At 44.4% G+C, this 19,152-nt stretch overlaps 1 protein-coding gene across 6 annotated transcripts in view; it reads left to right on the top strand.

Moving 5' to 3' along the window:
• The window catches only part of prdm1a (PR domain containing 1a, with ZNF domain), a 100,891-nt gene that overhangs the window by 58,537 nt on the left and 23,202 nt on the right, over positions 1–19,152 (top strand). For 4 of the 6 annotated variants that reach the window (XM_072552775.1, XM_072552785.1, XM_072552756.1 and 1 more), the window contains 2 exons: positions 10,111–10,390; positions 18,051–18,170. In XM_072552775.1, coding sequence (XP_072408876.1) covers positions 10,211–10,390; positions 18,051–18,170 — 300 coding nt within the window. In that variant the 5' untranslated portion in view covers positions 10,111–10,210. Of the gene's footprint in view, positions 1–7,888; positions 8,799–10,110; positions 10,391–18,050; positions 18,171–19,152 lie in introns of those variants that run through there. The other 2 variants (XM_072552795.1, XM_072552802.1) reach the window with 2 other exon arrangements.

Raw genomic sequence — 19,152 nt, 5'->3', positions numbered from 1 at the left:
AGATCAGTCCTCAGCAGAGGCCTCACCTTCATCCCCCTACGCTCCCGGATTAACGAGTTCAACACGCGGCCAGACATTGAACAATTTTTCCGCTGCCTTCGCCTCCGCATCTACTTCTTCAACCAGGACTCCCGCCCACCCTCTGACGACCCCATCGCCCGCCTCCAACACACCCCATCCACCTGGACACCCCGTGCTGGCCTCTTACCCGCCTTCGATGTCTTCATAGACAACTGCCGCCGCAACATTAATCGCCTCAACCTGTCCACCCCTCTCACCCACTCCAACCTCTCACCCTCACAACTCGTAGCCCTCCACTCCCTCCGCTCCAACTCCAACCTCACTATCAAACCGGCAGACAAGGGAGGAGTGGTGGTAGTTTGGCGCACTGAGGCTAAACCTCCTCCTACTGCCCCTTGACCATGACCCCTCCTCCCACCACCAAAAACCATCATCTCCCATAACCTCATCACCTCAGGAGATCTCCCATCCACTGCCTCCAACCTCATAGTCCCACAACCCCACACCGCCCGTTTCTACCTCCTGCCCAAAATCCACAAACCTGACTGCCCCAGCCGACCCATTGTCTCAGCCTGCTCCTGCCCCACCGAACCCATCTCTGCAAACCTCGACACGGTCCTGTCCCCCTTAGTCCAAGAACTCCCCACCTACGTTCAGAACACCACCCACGCCCTCCACCTCCTCCATGATTTTCGCTTCCCCGGTCCCCAACGCTTTATCTTCACCATGGACATCCAGTTCCTATACACCTCCATCCCCCATCACAAAGGTCTCAAAGCCCTCCGCTTCTTCCTTTCCCGCCGTACCAACCAGTACCCTTCCACTGACACCCTCCTTTGACTGACTGAACTGGTCCTCACTCTGAACAACTTCTCTTTCCAATCCTCCCACTTCCTCCAAACCAAAGGAGTAGCCATGGGCACCTGCATGGGCCCCAGCTATGCCTGCTTCTTCATAGGATACGTGGAACAGTCCATCTTCCGCAGCTACACTGGCACCACCCCCCACCTTTTCCTCCACTACATCGATGACTGTATCGGCGCTGCCTCGTGCTCTCACGAGGAGGTTGAACAGTTCATCCACTTTACCAACACCTTCGACCCCGACCTCAAATTTACCTGGACCGTCTCAGACTCCTCCCTCCCCTTCCTAGACCTCCCCATTTCTATCTCAGGAGACCGACTCAACACGGACATTTACTATAAACCGACCGACTCCCATAGCTACCTAGATTACACCTCCTCCCACCCTGCCCCCTGTAAAAACACCATCCCATATTCCCAATTCCTTCGCCTGCGCCGCATCTGCTCCCAGGAGGACCAGTTCCAATACCGAACAACCCAGATGGCCTCCTTCTTCAAAGACCGCAATTTCCCCTCAGACGTGGTTGACGATGTTCTCCACTGCATCTCCTCCACTTCCCGCTCCTCCGCCCTTGAACCCCGCCCCTCCAATCGCCACCAGGACAGAACCCCAGTGGTCCTCACCTACCACCCCACCAACCTCCAGATACATTGTATCATCCTTCGTCATTTCCGCCACCTCCAAACAGACCCCACCACCAAGGATTTATTTCCCTCCCTTCCCCTATCAGTGTTCCAGAAAGACCACTCCCTCCGCGATTCACTTGCCAGGTCCACAGCCCCCACCAACATAACCTCCACTCCCGGCACATTCGCCTGCAACCGCAAGAAATGCAAAACTTGCGCCCACATCTCACCCCTCACTTCCCTCCAAGGCCCCAAGGGATCCTTCCATATCCGCCACAAATTCACCTGCACCTCCACACACATCATTTACTGTATCTGCTGCACCCGATGTGGCCTCCTCTACATTGGGGAGACAGGCTGCCTATTTGCGGAACGTTTCAGAGAACACCTCTGGGACACCCGGACCAACCAACCCAACTGCCGTGTGGCTGAACACTTTAACTCCCCCTCCCACTCCTCCAAGGGCATGCAGGTCCTTGGCCTCCTCCATCGCCAGACCATGGCAACACGATGCCTGGAGGAAGAGTGCCTTATCTTCTGTCTAGGAACCCTCCAACCACAAGGGATGAACTCAGATTTCTCCAGCTTCCTCATTTCCCCTCCCCCCACCTTATCTCAGTCCCAACCCTCAGATTCAGCACCGCCTTCTTGACCTGCAATCTTCCTCCCGAACTCTCTGCCCCCACCCCCTCTCCAGCCTATCACCCTCACCTTAACCTCCTTCCACCTATCGCATTCCCAGCACCCCTCCCCCAAGTCCCTCCTCCCTACCTTTTATCTTAGCCTGCTTGGCACACCCTCCTCATTCCTGAAGAAGGGCTTATGCCCGAAACATCGATTCTCCTGCTCCTTGGATGCTGCCTGACCTGTTGTGCTTTTCCAGCAACACATTTTTCAGCTCCTAACAATCAATGTCAAAAAGGCACCAGGAGAAATATAACAAAGATTCTAATCAGTTTCACTGAGTTAGTTGACATGTATGGCATAAAGTGGTTTAATAATAAAAGAGAAAGAATATAATATTCATACTGATCCTTTCACAAATTGCATATTTCCCAAATCTCTTTAAACATTATTAAAACTATTTTGCATTTTTGAAATGTAGTTACTGATATAATGTAGAAAAAGCAGCAATTATGTAGCACACAGTGAGTACCCACTGCCAGCAATTTGGTAATCATCAAGTCATTTTTTTTCTTATTCTGTTGGTTTTTAGGTAACTGTTGGTCACGACACAGGGGAGAACTTGTCTGTTTGCCGTTATGGTATCTTTGTTGTTATTCTGAGCCAGCAGACCTGTGCACAGCTTAGTTCTTCATCTGGAAAATGGCACTGCTGATAGTGGAACACTCCCCTGGTGGTGTACATAAGTGTTAACTTAGGTCTTGTGCTGAACTCCCTGGAGTGCAACTTGAACCCACAACTTTCTGACTTTGAGGTGTGCTCTTGTGGAGTCCTGGTTGACATGTTCATAGTAGCTAAATCTGTGCATTTAATGACCAGACCCCTGGTTCAGTTGGCAATTTGCTGACTAAAAATGATTGATAAGAAGTCTTTGTCCCAATTACTATCCAGTCACCCATGTGAAACTTGTGTGTGTGGATGGCAAGTATGTACAGGATTGGGATTCAGGGCTATTAGAAAGGCACAAGGGAACACTGGATGAAAACACAAATGTGCTGGAGCAGGTCAGGCAGCATCTGTGTAGAGAGTAAAGTAGGGATCATGTCATAGGTCACTGAACTGCAATAAAATAATTTCATGTTTACTATCCATTGCAATTAATCATAAAGCAGAAAGGAGAGTGTCACGTGTCTAAAGTAGAAATTAAACAGGCAAAGAGACTATCACTTATTTGTGGAAATGCAAAATACAAAATAATAGTGGTCAACTGTATAGTTGACTACAATGAGAGAAAGAGCTGGATACTCGACACCATAATCTCGCCATTATTTATAGATGCTCATGAAAATACACAATGAGGCTTCAAGCCATGCTTGTACTGTGTAGCCTGCAAGTTACCTTTACAATACTGCTGCCTTTTGATGGCCACATAATGTGTGCAGCTCCTCCTGCTGCCTTGTCTAAGCACCTGTACCACCAGAGCTGATCTTAACCTCAAGCAGGTGAGGATCTGGCTGAGAATATGTTACACTCTTGTTCTCCTAAATCTCAGGCCCAGCCCAACCCACACTGGTCAGACGTGGTACAAAATGAAGACTCCCCAGCACTGAATTAAATTGACAGAACTTTGGATATGTCTCTCCAGAGGGGTTGGGGACAGGCATGTCTGGAAATATGTGAAGTTTTACCCTTGACCTGCTCTCCTGTTCCCCATGAACCAGAAGGAAAGGCTTTGCCCTGTCCCTTTTATTTGAGGACCTATAGACAACAGGGGTTCTATCCACTCTGTGGATTGAAGGGGCTTTTAGAAACCCTACAATATTGATGTGGAATTCCCATTGCTAATCCACCTAGCCTGAAAATCCCTAGACACTATAGCATGGACAGTCTTCCTAACCTGCACATATTCGGACTGTTGGAGGAAACCCGCATCGACAAGGGCAAATGTGTAAACTCCACAGTCAGCTAAGTGGAATTGAATCTGCGTCTCCAGCATTGTGAAGTAGCGGTGCTGATCACTGAACCATTCTCTCCACTCTATCGACTGAAGGAGTTTGAAAGACAGTTTCAAAAAGTTCTTCTATAGTATGAATGCCAATTTACAACAAATTGACACACTTTCCTCAAACAGTGTCAGGAATGACGACTTAGTGTGAGAAGTGAAACATTCCCACTGGGTGGAGGGAACCTGTACTGTACTGATTTGTTTGGGGGGGGGGGGGGGTTAAGATACATTGGTGGGTGAGCAGAGAGAGATCTCCTCTGTGTCTGGCCTGTACATACCCATTCCAGGTGTACCCAACATTGTCAGTAGGTCCAAATAAAAAAAATCATCTTTTGCTTTGTAAAAATGGCTGCCTTTCCCATTTGTTCTCGATATCACGGAGAGTTTCCTGTGGGTCCTGCCCAAAGTAACCATTTTTCATAGATAAGTCCAGGTGGGAAGAGCTGCTAAGACGTAGAGGCATCTCATGTGTACTTGGGTTTTCAGGAGAACAGTCGGGAACAAATGTTCCAGTTCTGAAGAAGGGGCACTAGAGCCGAAACGGTAACTCTGCCTTCTCTCCATAGATGCTGCCAGACCTGCTGAGCCTTTCCAGTAATTTCTGTTTTTGATTTTCAGCATCTGCAGTTCTTTGGGGATTTTGTTTTTTATTTGCGAGCTGCATTATGAAATATTGCTGAGCCCATGGAGTATGGGGCTGCAGCGAGGCAGGTCCCAGTGTTTGGGAGCCGCTCGCCCACACCATCTACAGGGCGGACACTGTACTGCAACACTGCACGCAGCAGTGCAGATCTGGGACATTGCTGTCAAACGGGCTCTCATCACTCCTGCAGCCCGCTCAAATCCCCTCAAACTCACTGCCGGCACAATATCAGCTGTTTCCGTGGAAGAAGGCAGAATTGTTAAGGTCAGGCCGTTCAGTCCCGCATTCCGGCTAGACCATCCAAACTACGCAAGTTGCCTCCCTCTAATCACACAACTCCCAGTCCCCAGAACTTGTCCTTCCCCACCGAACTTGCTATGTATAGGCGATCATTTCATGGCCTAGTCCTTGCTCCTTCAGTGATTAAAGAAATGTTAACACCAATCTGCTAAAGTAGGCAACGTCAGCCCTCCCTGTCTGAGCCCTGTACTGATTCCCTGTCTCTCTTGTCATACAGATGGCAACAGAACATAGAGATTTAATAGGAAGGAGGTTACAAAAAAAACTGGGAGATTTAGCTTCAAACCTCATTTGATGCAGGACAGGAGATGATGCTTTCCAAGGAGAGTGGATGTGTGCAGTCACTCAGGAACCAGACAGCCCTGTTCAGATTGGGTCTGCTGGAATGCTGTTGCCGAGGTGGGCAATGTTTTGCTTCACACCTTCACAAAAGATGCTAACTGGGACCAAAAGACAGTCACTGGGGTGCTGCAATGCTCACCTTGCCCGCTAACATCTCTCCCTCTGTGCTGGGGCTGGTGGACGGAGAAGAAGCTAAGTTACTATCCTGACATGGCCAACATGGCTTTGCATGTGGTACAGTGGTACTGTTCCCTACCAGGGGACCCGCTTTCAGGTCCAACCTGCTCAAGACGTATGTCATAATATCGCTGATTAAAAATATGCATGGCTTTGCTGTTCAAGCCCCAAGCAAGTCATTCAGGCCAATTACGTTCAACACAGTAGGTCAACTGGTTGACACAGAGCTGTCACTCCAGCCTAGGTAACTTTCATAGACTCTGCTTTTACGGAGGATCTTATTCACCTATACTATAAGAACGATCACACTTCCAAAGGATTCTATTGACTGGGCGGCACTTTGAAACAAACTGGAGCAGCAAAAGGTGCAATAGAACTGCACACACACATGCTCATAGGACCCAAGATGTCTCACAGAATTGTCAACAATGAAAATGTCCTTAATTTGTTGGCAGTAACCAAGCATTAAAGTCTTTAAGCTCCAGTTATGCCTTTTGACGCTTTTTATTTATCTTTCCCATCCACCTCAGTATGCGCCCCACTCACCCAAAAGCATGACTTTGTGTTTCAAAATCATTTTTAGTAAAGTGACTCTCTAGCTCCTCCAGCGGTTCGGGGAATAACACTCTCATCTGGTCAAGATGCTCCTCAAATTTGATCCTCAGTATTTGCTAAGTTTTCTGACATAGGTCAAAAGATCAGATTAAAGTCACCTTGGGTTTTGCGGCTAATGTTATGAACTCCGCTTTAAAATGTGCGAGTGCTCCCATGGCGGACAGTTTTATGCCAGGCTGCCATTTTCTACCCGTTCCGGCCGCTTCCTGCTGGTCAAACACATTGTCTGTTCTCACCTTTTGATCTCCCAAGTAAAGAACGGCCACCCGAATGCGAATCTGAACCGTAATCTGAGGAGGCAATTTTCAGTCGTTGTGGCCTGTAATAAGGATGAACCTGTCGGAAATTCCCTAGGTGTTAAAGGAACATATTGAACACTTCAATTTTAAGAAGAGTGGAACTGTTCTACTTCTTGTTTCTTAAAAAAAACCTGAAACTCAAACTCTTTGACATATATGAAAGATTTCTAGTGAAATTTCATCATGAGTGTTAACCTCTCAAAGTGAAGGAGGTGACTTTTTCAGAATTCAGGCTCAGGAAGCTTTACCGTTCTCTTTCTTTTATATTTCTATAAAAATACCCAAACCTATTGTGGTCACAATTTGTGCATCTCTGTGCTTTCTTTAAAAAGAAATTTCCCTTTCAAACTAGATTCCACGCAACTGCTTTTGAGAGAGAACTTCTTTTAGTGTTTGATGGATTGAACAAAAAAAACACATCAGAGCAGTGTTGAAACCGTTGTGTGGTTTTTAAGTAGAATCCTGCTTTATCACAACCAGGCTGCCTATCAACAACAAAACGAACATACCAGCAAATGTTGGCAATGTTAAGTCATCATTTACTGTAGAGACTGCCTGATTTCCAGGAAGTGACTTGCAGAGAGATGTTGTGAATGATGTCGCAGGGCTCCGTGTGTGTATAGATGTGTGAGAAATGCAAGTAGGGAGAGGGAGTCCCTGGTGTCCTGTCATCAACACCCCCCCCCAACTCTGTCTCCACAGCCACCTCCTTCCACCACCACCCCCCCCCCCCCCCAACCTTTTTTTTAAATATTCTTTCCTGCACCCAGATGATTTCTTTTCGAGATAGCTGATAGCTCGTGTGCACTTCGGAGGCTGAAGTCTGTGTGACATCTGTCAGTTGGTGAACGACACTGATAGCCATCAAAGGACCTACTGGGGGATCTCTTCAGCTTACTGTGATCATGCAGCGATTCATAAAGTACTGCAGACTTGGTATAAATCAGCAAAAGTAATAATGCCATGTGAACTGCGAATTGATGAAGATAATTTGAAATTTTCTTTCGAGATGTGAGGGAGCTGGGGAGAGAGAGAGAGAGAGAGAAAGTCTGTTTCAACACTGGCTGACAAACTACATCTTTATTGCCACATATGGAAGTGCGTTATCAGTGTTGCTGTTGGGAGGACAGGGATGGTGAAGGAAGTGAAGTGTCTGGTTTGTTTTGTAAGGAGAAGCTGGAATGCAGGTTCCACATTCCCAATAGTAAACAAATGGGGCATTGTGTCCCTTCATCACAGGACGTCCTTCCTACAGCCCAGTAATTGAGGCAGACAGGAGGAAGAGACTGATATGGGGTTTAAAGACAGTGAGTAAAATCACTTCAACCTCTCACGTCCCACAGGAGCATCTCTGCTGCACTCAACTGTTTATCTGATGAGGTTAGCAATCTTACCATATCTTTCCCTCTTCCCACCCCCTCCACCTTCAGCCCACCCCCAGTTCTCTCCAGCGCTATCCTTTCTAGTCTTGCCTTCCTGCGATTAAGTACTTTATATGTCTTTTAATCGTGTGCATTCGCTTTCCCTTGTATTATAACAGCTTCTTGTAGTTCTAGTTAACCCCTCTCAGTCAAGAGACCAGCTTAAGCCAGGGCTATGTGTACGTGTTTAATGTTTGGATGACTCAGGACTATTTACAAAGCTAATTTGTATGTGGACCGATTGCAAAACCTCAGAGGCGTCTTCCTATTTCCAAGTCATTTCTGGTAATTCTTACGAGACAAATGTGTTCAGTATGTGCTGGTACTGACAGAGTTAAGACCAGGAAATGGATTAGTAGGAAAAGGAGTTGCGGGAGTTACTTTGGTTCTTTTGTGTGCCTCTCAGTCAGGAACAAAAAAGCGCAATTGAAAGGACGTATCACGTACCTGGTTGGCACACCGACTTATTTACGTGAAAAGAGCATTACATCTGGAAAAGCTGCCTGCTCAGTTTGACTTGCCTTTCCAAACACACCTCAAGAATCGCATTTTACGTTAATTTGCTATTGGCTGCTGTGCTGTTGATGTGTGTTCAGGTACAGATCCCGCCCCACAACCAGCAGGTCTCGACAGCAAGCTCTTGGCAAGTGAATCATCAGATTAAGTTATTAATAGGAAACTTGAAAGAGGGAGGAGAAAGGAAGAGTCACTTTGGTTTGTACTGACTGAAAGTTTCACTGCAACAATCAAGTATTCGCAAGAGGCATGAGCCCGGCACCTGTCAGAGGAGCAGTGCAGTCTGATCTCTGCAAGTGTGTTTATCCTCCAGTACAAAGCTGACAGTGCCAGTGAGTACGAATGGTAAACAATTGATAATAACATTGGCTGGACTCTTAATTCCAGTGTTGTTCTTTCTGTTCTCTTTTTAAAATACTTTCTTTGTGTTTTGTATCTTTCTCCCTCTCACTTCATGCATTCTGCCTCTCTATATTTGTATCTCTTTCTGTCTTTATTTCCATCTCTTTCTCTTCCTTATTTATTTGAAACAGCTATGTTGCTGCTTTCCTCCAAAAGCCAATTACTTGATTTCTGATCGTTGGCACGTCTGTAGCATTGTGGAATTTTACCCCCAAGACATTTTAGTAAATGCTTCCTAGGATATTTAAAATTTATCTTAGGAAATGGAATAGCTATTTAAATCTAATCATTCGAGTGCATCATTTACTGCTTGGCGTTTTGAAGCCATAGCCTCAGGCCCGTTTTCTATGAATCACAGGTTGTTGCTTTTGTTAAAAAACTTTTAAAAACTTAAGTCGAAAGTTTGAGATGGCAGTGATATTTGGTTGTTGATGGTGACTGAGACAGGTTTAGTTGCTGTGCTGATGCTGCCAGGACACAGAGCATCTGCCTACCCAGAGGATGAGGAGACGTCACGGCTGGTTGTTTTTTGGGATGTTGTTTGCTCCTCTGGATTGCGCTGGGAAAGTTCGAGCTTCCCCATTTGGAACGAGTAGCAGGTTCCGCTGCTGTCGCACACTGTTCCATATTTAACTCTCCGATGTAGACAGCAGCTCCTTCCTTTTCCTCTGCTTGTTTGTGACACTTTTTCTGAAGAGCTTTTCCAGCGCTCCCACCCCCCCCACCCCCCCAATGCTCCTCTCCACCACCCCTCCCGGCACTCGGCCATGACCTACGGTCCACTTGGAATCACAGCAAAATACTTCCTGTGATACAGGCTGTGAATTTGTTTTCCAAAGTGTGGGTGGAAGGGGAATGTAGAGGTAGAGAGGGAGAGAAAGAGAGAGAGAGATACAGAGACAGACAGAGACAGACAGAGACAGAGGATGAGGTGCTCAAGCCAGGGAGATACACATACACTTATTTCACATTTAAAGTTTACCCACCCTCTCAGCTTTGCCATCAATATTCCGCTAGTGGCTTTGTTCCAGACTAGATTACAGCATGTGAGACGACCAAACATTTTAGTTACAGACTGCTTTGATGATTACTCAAGTACTTTCAACAGCTAAAGCTATGGCAAAAGTGCCCCAGTCTGCTCTATTAGTCACACACACTGTCTCAGAGGAAACCACAGAATGCGGACAATCGAAATTAAAAAAAAATATTTTTTTTTCTCTTCTCCACCTCCCCCCCCACCCCCTTCCACACATAGGCTTCCCCACAAGGTAGTTTGGATTGTTGCCTCTGAAGCCTGAAGCAAGAAGAGAGTGAGAGAGCGCCTGCAAACGTGCAGGAGGAGTGGGGGGGGGGAAATGAAAATGGATGTGGAAGATGTGGACATGACCCAGTGGACAGAGGCTGAATTTGAAGAGAACTGTACCTACATTGTAAACGACCAGTCCTGGGAGCCCATGGCAAACAGTGATCTAACACATGCTCAAGCATCCCTTCCCCGAAACCTAAAGTTCAAGTATGCATCTCACTCAAATGAGGTAAGACTGACAGTTTTCTTCAAATGTTTTGCATTTTCCTGTAATAATGGTACTCAGTAAATGCTTCCGAGTGTCTGATCCGAAGTGCTTGTTGATTTCATGTTCAACTGCTCCTGAACCGTTCAACTCTAAATTTGAAATCAAACAAGGAGAAAATAGTCATTAAGTATTCCAGTGGACAGTGTTGTCAGAAATTGCAGGGAAGTCACATACATTCATGAGCATATCCAGCAATATGGCAATGTGTTTAAATGCCACTGTAAACTGAGGAAACCAAAGTGCCCTTGAGACATTTCCAAATTGTTTTGAAAAGGTACCAGCTCCATTCTGCTAGAATATCTCATTAATTTAACGTGTCATTGTGTTAATTCATTGATATGTTAACACAATGCATTTTTTAAACAGTGCACTCCAGTAGTTTCTGGGTGGTCAGTAAGTGCTTTGTCTCATTAATCTATGACAGGCAGCTAATGTGTTTTTCATATATATGTGTATATAAAAAACATGTATACTTGTATATTAGGGATTATATATAATTAATTGAGCAAGATTAGAAACATCAGGATATTCCATTGCATACAATAAAAAACTGTCGAGTAGCAGTGTCAAATGTATGTGTCCGTGTGGATACACATATTTTTGAAAGTAGATCTTATGGTTTTCGGTAAATTAAGTTCTAAGCCTGTTCAGAATGTAACAGTCTGCTGCCAGTAAACTCCTGTGCATATAACTCTATCTATTGTCAGGAGTTGTGTGCATGTTCCTCTGCATGTAATAGTAGATATCAGCAGTTGTACTATGGGATAATGTTATGCATACATTGTTTGCAGTTAAGATGAAAAATAAAGCTGTGTGTATATTCATATCTAGAACAGTACAAATGTGTGAAATCATGGATAATGCTGTGTGTGTTTAACAGTAAGCAAAATATGAGTAACAAATATCTGTTGCTGTTCATAACAGAATATAAAAGTCTTGATAAAAGCAGGGATGAGATACTCTAGCTTTGAGGATAAATTGGAGATGGTGGTCAATATCTACAGGAACAGTGAAAGGCTGAGGAGATTTAATCAAGTTTTTTTTATTACAAAGGACTTTGGTGATTTGGAGAAATTATTTCCCCTGGTAGGAAATAAGAACGTCAAGGGATCATTAGTTTAAAATAGTCATAAAGAGCGATGGGTGGGAAGTAGTTAAGGAGAATGGAATGCCCTGCCTTAGTTGACACAATAGCATTGCACATTTTAAAGAAAAAAAGTAGATAAAGGTGGAAGTGGAGAAAAGTGCATGGCTATGGGCAGACAGCAGGGCAGGGAGATCAATTAAAGATTGATACAGCAAAGAGCTGGTTACGGCAGAATGGGTTGGATGACCAGCTTTTGTTCTGATGGGTACCTATGGTTTAGGCAGTGAGTGACGTATGTATGTAACGTTGTATGTGTACTGGAGCACAGGGAGAAATTATCACTGTATTAATGGCACATTTCCCAGTTGGTAATAGCAGGCTGAACAACATCCTTGATTCCCACAGTTTACTTGAAGTGCTCCTCAGTTCTTTCAGCACTTGCAGGAAGCGTAAAGACAGCCGAGACATTTAACTGTAGTGATTTATCGGAGCAAGCGATGGGTCAGAGCTGCAGCGTGGTGTGCTCTCTGGCCAGCTTTTTTTAAATCAGGTTCATAAGTTTACACTCAAAACAGGTCATTGCTGAAGTGGGTGTGTGCATGTTGTGGGTACAAGTCAAACTCATTTGACTACTTTTGACACTTTTTTTTGATGTTACATGCAAAGTGTTTCATTTGAAACAGGATTTAGCTGATTTAGCTTATCCTCAGATATTTTATATTTGGCTGTTGTGTACAGTCATAGAGTTACCTTCAGACATAGAATTGTTTCTCAGCAGAACAACTTAGAGCAGTTCCTGGGCTGTGAAGGATGTTTTAACAGGACTGACTGACCTATAAATGCATTTCCATATGTTTGAGAAACAGTAAAAAATGAGATCGATGCATGTGCCCTCTGCCAATATCACATAGACATTGTGAACCGAGCACAGGATTTATATTTATGCTGGTCCGAAGTTTATTAGTGGACAATGTTTTGGTAGCTCACCCATGTGCATTTAGAGAGGTGAATCCATCCTTTCAATGTGAGAGTTTTACACCCCACACTGTGATCCTGAGAGAAAGAGAAAGGGATGAAAATTTGAAGTGAATGGAGCAGCTATTGTAAACTCTCTTTGGAGAGCAGTTATGTAAAGGGAATATCTTATCTTCTCAATGACCCTCTGCCTGTGGGCAGGCTAAGGGTGACCTAGAGTACCCACTGCCTCTTCCCAGTGCACCTGAAGTAATGCGAGTGAGGCAAACCCGAGGCTGCAAGGCTTTCTCTCTCTCTCTCTCCCTTACACACAATTTATTTGCTATTCAGTGAAGTACATTTTATCCTTTTAACTCTGACAGTCTGGCCTTCTTCTTAGAGATGTGAGCTGTGGAGTTATCAGGGATGGGAGAAATGGAGATGGAGAGAAGAGGCAGTTTCAGAGAGCTAGGGGAGGGCTGGATGAGGGTCAAGGTGAATCCCCTGTAAATTTAAAGGGGAAGGGAAACCAGTAGAGAGTTGTTTATCCCAGGCCTGTGCCTTCACTCAATGTTACAGCAACAAAAAATGGGCATTATAACTGACATTTTCTACCAAGTCATAGGGAGAATTTCTATTCCTTCCCTTCTCTTTCCTCCCACCCCTCTCAAATGCGTGGGCGAGGTTGCTCTTTATAAAAAAAAGAATAAAAAAGCATTGAAACTTCTGATCTCTGAATAACACCAGTGTAATTTGAAAGAGCCCTTTTGAACAGCCTGCAATTTTTAAGAAAATGTACCTACATATCACTAACTTGTACACTGTAATCACCATTTACTTTGCAGACATTTAATTAATAACTTGGAAGTTGTTCCCTATGTAAATAATTAAAGTAAATTGAGTTAATGAAGACTTGGCTGGGCTGTTTTTTGTCTGCGAGACAGACATAGGCAGGATGTCTTCACTGACCTACCCCTCTGACATAGATAGATACTCCACACAGGGAGAAGGGTCAGGGTTACCATAAACCACCAAGAGGAATGGCTTCTGCAGGAGGAGATATGAAGCATGAAAGTGTCAACGCTTTCTACCTGTTATCCACGGTGTGTTTATACTTGACAGACACCACCATGCCCTGCCATGATTCATTGGGACTGTGGTCTGCGGGATTGGATTTTTCAGGGACAGCTGTCAAGACTGGCCTAATGTAGAGTTGAAAGCTGGTTCAGTTGATTTTAAACAGCCACCATCTAGTGTTGCCTGTCAAGCTGTGCACTGATGTTCAAAAAAGGAAGGGGGCAGGGTAACATGTTCTAGGCTCAAAGGGTATATCAACTGAGAAAGCAGCTTCAGTGGTGATTGTGCAGGAACATCCGAATGAGGAGCAGAAGAAGGCCACTCAGCCCCTTGGTCCCACTTCACCATTTGATTAAAGTCAGGCTGATCCAGTAACTCTGCACTCCTGCTTATACCTCATAGCCCCTCACCTCCTTTCTTACCTAGAATCCTCTGTCTTAAAAATATTCAATGACAGCTTCCACCAGCTTTTGAGGAAGAAAGCTCCAAAGATTCTCAATCCTCTTTGGGAAAACAAATCCTAAACTCTGCCCTAAATGGAAGACTCTGTACTTTTAAACACTGACCATTCCCGCCCCCCCCGCCCCCGATTCTAGATTCTCCATAAAGAGGAAACATCCTCTCCATGTGCACGTAGTCAAGAGCCCTCAGAATCTTTTATGCTTCAATCAGGTTGTCTCTCATTCTCTAAATTCTGGTGGATACAGTCTAACCTTCCCTCAATAAGATATAGCCCTCATTCGAGGTATTAGTCTAGTCAGCATTCTATGAACAGTTTCCCATGCATTTACATCCTTCCTTAAATAAGATGATCAATACTGTACACTGTACGCCCATTGTGGTGTGTATAACTGAAGTATAACTTCCTTACTTTTGTACTCAATTCCTCTCACAATAAATGCAAACATTCAATTAGCTTTTCCAGTTCCTTGCATGTGAGATACCCAAATCCCTTTACACCCCAGGGTTCTGCAAGCTCTGACAATTTAAGTATTGTGCTTGTTTTTATGTTTTCCTGCCAAAATGGACACTTTCTCAATTTCACAATCCCTTGACCTATCTATATCCCGTTCCAGCTTCCTTTTGTTCTCTTCGAAACTTCTTTCCCTGCTGCTTTCATATCATCAGCAAATTTAGCAACCATACCTTTGGTCTTGACATCAAAGACATTTATAGAATTTGAACTGGAGATGAGTTTGGAGAAGTTCTGTTTTATCAGCAAGGGAAATTGAAACTATTCTGCTCACTCACTGTGTATTTGGTCAGCCTGATATATAATCGCTTCATTAGAGTCGGGGAGATCCCTGGTGCAATGCTGGTTAATGGTAAACTATTTGATATCAACCAGGGAATAGTGAGTTATTGCAATTCACTTTGGTGCTCCTTATCCCTACGCCCTTCCCCCGATCGAGCAGGTGAGAATTAAATCAGATCGCCCACCTCAGATGATTGCTGGTCAGTGGTCCCTGTCAGAAAGGAGGTGATCACATTCAGCAGCCTGTGAACACCGTCATTTCTCAAAACAAAAACCTGGCTGACACGAACTAGTTAGATTCATTCATGGAAACCTACCGTCTGGGTGTTGTGCCAGAAGGCTGCTGGGGGCACTGGAGCGACAAAAATTCACAGAAACACATTCCTCCCCAGGAAGGCACATGCTAGAGAATGAGCAAAAACAGAAGCATTCCAAATTCTTTTTGCAGCAAGTCAGAACTGCAGTCAGAGGGGTGGAGAGAGAGAGAGAGAGACTGTGAAACGAGTTACCGGTCCGACAGAATCAGACAGTATTTGGCATTGGTGTGAGAAGAATGCTGCTTTGTCATTTCTTCAAGAAGCAAGATTACATAAGTGTGCTGCACAGAAAATGACTGCAGGTTATCTCAACAAGACTCGCTCCCAGCAGTTGGTTTCAGGCTCTGTTTCTGAAGTGATTTTTAGATTCTGTCTTTCTCACAACTATCTCTTGGTTATACAGGTGTCACCTACCAAAAAAAAACACAAGTACTGTGGCAAGTAGCAAAACAAGATCATTCCTACCATTGCATTTTAAAACAAGTCACTGTGGTTCATGACATTACTTTCCAAAAAGGAAAGTATAAACATTTTTGTCCTATTGACATTGTCAACACAAGGAAGGTTGACTAAGCTTTTTGGACTGAATTTAAGTATGATCTTGGGTCAGGATGTGTAATGATGGTGACAGTGATGATGGTGATGCACAGATGTAGAGGCGAAAACCCACAATGTGGAAGTAAAACTTCAGCTGGCTGGCTAATTTCAGTAAGAAATGCTTAACACAAAGAAATAGCTGGGATGTGTCACAAGTTTGAAATGAAAGTGCGCAACAATAATGTAAAATGCTGTTGAGGTGAGTAAAGGGAAGAAGTGATATTCCAGGTGCCTGTGTGGCTTGAACATGCAGACGTACTGTTCGGGCTGTTGGCATGGGCCACCGTTCACACTGGCAATTTGGGATCAGAGTGGACCCACCGTCTGCTTAAGTCTAATCAGCAACTACAAACACAGTGGAATCTGTGTGGAATTTCATCTCCTCTCATCCAACTCTTCCAGTAAGTGTCACAGTTTTTGCAGGTCGCGTAACTTTGTGTTTTTGACTATGCGGCCTTCAGAAGAGGTAAACGATCAGGACCAGTTGCTTGTCATAACAGATGGCTAACCTGAAAACAAGTGGGAATGGATTGACTGTAAGAGTTGCATTTTCCATTCTGACCTCTCCTGAGCGGCCTACCACATGCCAGATTACAGACCAGCGCTGCTCACACACTTGCGACAGTGAGCACCAGGAGATGGTTTGGATCTTTTGAGAATGGGGACACTCTCATCTCCACAGAGCCACATATGTCAGTTTGCTTCTCTGACAGTGGGACCTTTTACACTGGTCCAGAAGTTCTGCAACAGACTGTAACTTCCTTGGCAGCAGCTCGTGCATTTATTGTGCTGCTTTGATCAAGTCAAGTCACCATAGTCTTACCAGACCATTAGGGTTGCTCTCTCAATGCAGAGAGAGGACAGGTGGTGACTTCACCATGTCTCAGGCAAGGGGAGAGGTTGAGAAGGAGATTCCTTCATGGTAACCTCAGCCAGTGATGGGAATTGAACCCATGCTGTTGGCATCAAACTGCTTCACAAACCAACTGTCCAGCCAAATGAGATATTGGTCCATGCAGTGCAAGTCAATCAGTCCCATACATTGGGTGTGCACTGGAAAGGTATTGTTGAGTCACCGCTCCAGAGTCAATGGATACTTCATGCCTAATAAAAAACCCAGGATTGGGCTGTCTCCAGACTGTCCATTTAGCAACTTCTGGTCTGCAGTTTCTAATAACTAGAATGAGCTTGTAAGAAACAAGAATAAACACCAAGGCAGACTAGAGCAGAGCATGCTGATTTGTCGAGGAAAACGGTGAATGTTTGTTCATGGGATATAGGTGCCTCTGGCTGAGTCATTGGTATTGAGTTGCCTTCTCCAAGTTCTGCATTTCATGCAGTGTAGGCACAGTGGTGTGAAGGAGGGGGTTCCAGGATTTTCACCTAGTGACTGAATTTTTTTTATTCATTAATGGGATGAGGGCATTGACAGTGAGGCCAGCATTTATTGCCCAGAGAGCTGTTTACAAGTCAATCACATTGCTGTAAGTCTAGAGTCATATGTCAGCTAGATCAGTTTCCTTCCCTAAAGGGCATTAATGAACCAGCAGGGTTTTTGCAATAATCAATTCACGTTTATCATTAGACTCTTAATTCTAGACTTTTATTGAATTCAAATTCTACCAAATGCCATGGCAGGATTCATACCTTGGTCCCAGAACATTATCTGGGTCTCTGGATTAATAGCCCAGCAATAATACCACTAGGCCATCATGTCTCCTTAATGGTGTTTTATTTCCAAGTCACGGTGGTGAGAGGCTTGGAGGGCTAGCTGCAGGCGGTGGTGTCCTCATGTATTTGTTGCCCATATGCTACTGGGTGGTGGGGTTCATGGATTTTGAAGGTTGAACTGTGGTCAAGTCTCATTTTTGTTGGATTGTTCCATTCAGAAACTGCAACATATTTGAATGTCAGAACTTGAGTGGCCCACAGATTTCGATGCAGTCATCCCACTGCACCACATGTGTAGCCGCATGTCTACACCATCCCACCCCCAACACCATCCACCACTCCCCCGACTTCTTCTAAAAATTAATTATTATTGAGGAGAACTTCACACGCAAGGAAGATATTATAGAATGGTACAATTTAAGGAATGCATTTTAAAATGAAAATGTATATTGCTATGATATGTTATGAAATTTACATAGGGATAATTTGTGAAGGGGATACTGAATGCTGAGTTGTTAAAAATGTGTCATTGTTGGGGTGTGGTATTTAAGAAACAAAACATCAGCGACAAATACACTAAAACTTTTGTTTATGTTAATCAGACAGTGAAATGTTTGATCCAGTGTTTTCTCACTCATTGATTAATGACATGGTGTCCCCTAGGTGCTGGGAGTAATGAGCGCAGAGTACATTCCCAAAGGGACACGCTTTGGACCACTGGTGGGTGAGATCTACACCAATGAGACCGTCCCCAAAAATGCAAACCGAAAATACTTTTGGAGGGTAAGTCGGAAAAAAAAAATCTGCTGATGCAATTCTAAGTTCGCTAAATGAATACTGCTGAAAAAGTTTGTCACTTCCTGTTTAACATTATTAGCTGTATGTGTATGAGGGCAGCAATGAAGTTCCTGTGAAATACCATATATGTACTCAGTGGGAGTACACGCAGTAAATGAGCTGAGTAAGTGTCTGTCTCTCAGAGTTTAGGAATGCTGAGGGTGAAATCTTTTTAGTGATGAACCGATTTCAGCTATTCTTGGCCCCAGTGTTGGAACACGGAATTTCTTACAGAAAAGGAAGCGATTTAGCTTTTGCTTGGAGGCAAATCAAGATCGCATTTTGACTGAGAACTAATTAGAACCAGTTGATGTAAAATCCTGTTTTTGTCTTCTATTTACTCTTCACTCACTCTTGATTATCAGTAAGGGCAGGGTGATTTAAAAAGGTCAACGTGGATGTGTTGAGCTCCTCCTCAGTTGTTTGGTGTGTGTGATTCTTTGTACGTTGGAGCACCTACTTCATTGTCAGACTGGAGCATTAGTACTTACTCATTTTCCTAGCCTGTAAGCAGCTTCTTTGGGTCAAGATGTAGTGGCACCTCTTGAGGCAGCTGCATTGGCCTCAGCTGCACCTGAATAGGCCTCTGACATTCTCCCTGAAATGTCAGGGAAAGCATGACAGCCAATTAGACATCAAGGGTCATAGATCCATATCGTACAGATGAGGCCCTTCAGCCCATGAGTCTGTGCCTAAGCGAATATTACTCTAAATCTATACTGGTCCCACCTTCCAGCCCATAACCTTGAATATTACGATGGTTCAAGTGCTCATCCAAGTACTTTTTTTAAAGATTATGACATTTCCTGCCTCAATTACCCACTGCAGGCAGTGTATTCTGAATTTCCACCACCTTCTGGGTGAAAATATATTTTATCAAATCCCTTGTGAACTTCCTGCCCTTTACCTTAAAATTATGGCCCTTTAT

The sequence above is a fragment of the Chiloscyllium punctatum genome, chromosome 3 (assembly GCF_047496795.1).
Source record: "Chiloscyllium punctatum isolate Juve2018m chromosome 3, sChiPun1.3, whole genome shotgun sequence".
NCBI classification, from domain to species: Eukaryota; Metazoa; Chordata; class Chondrichthyes; order Orectolobiformes; family Hemiscylliidae; genus Chiloscyllium; species Chiloscyllium punctatum.
The sequence above is the reverse complement of the archived record's forward strand: the minus strand, read 5'-3'. Positions and strand labels throughout refer to the sequence as shown.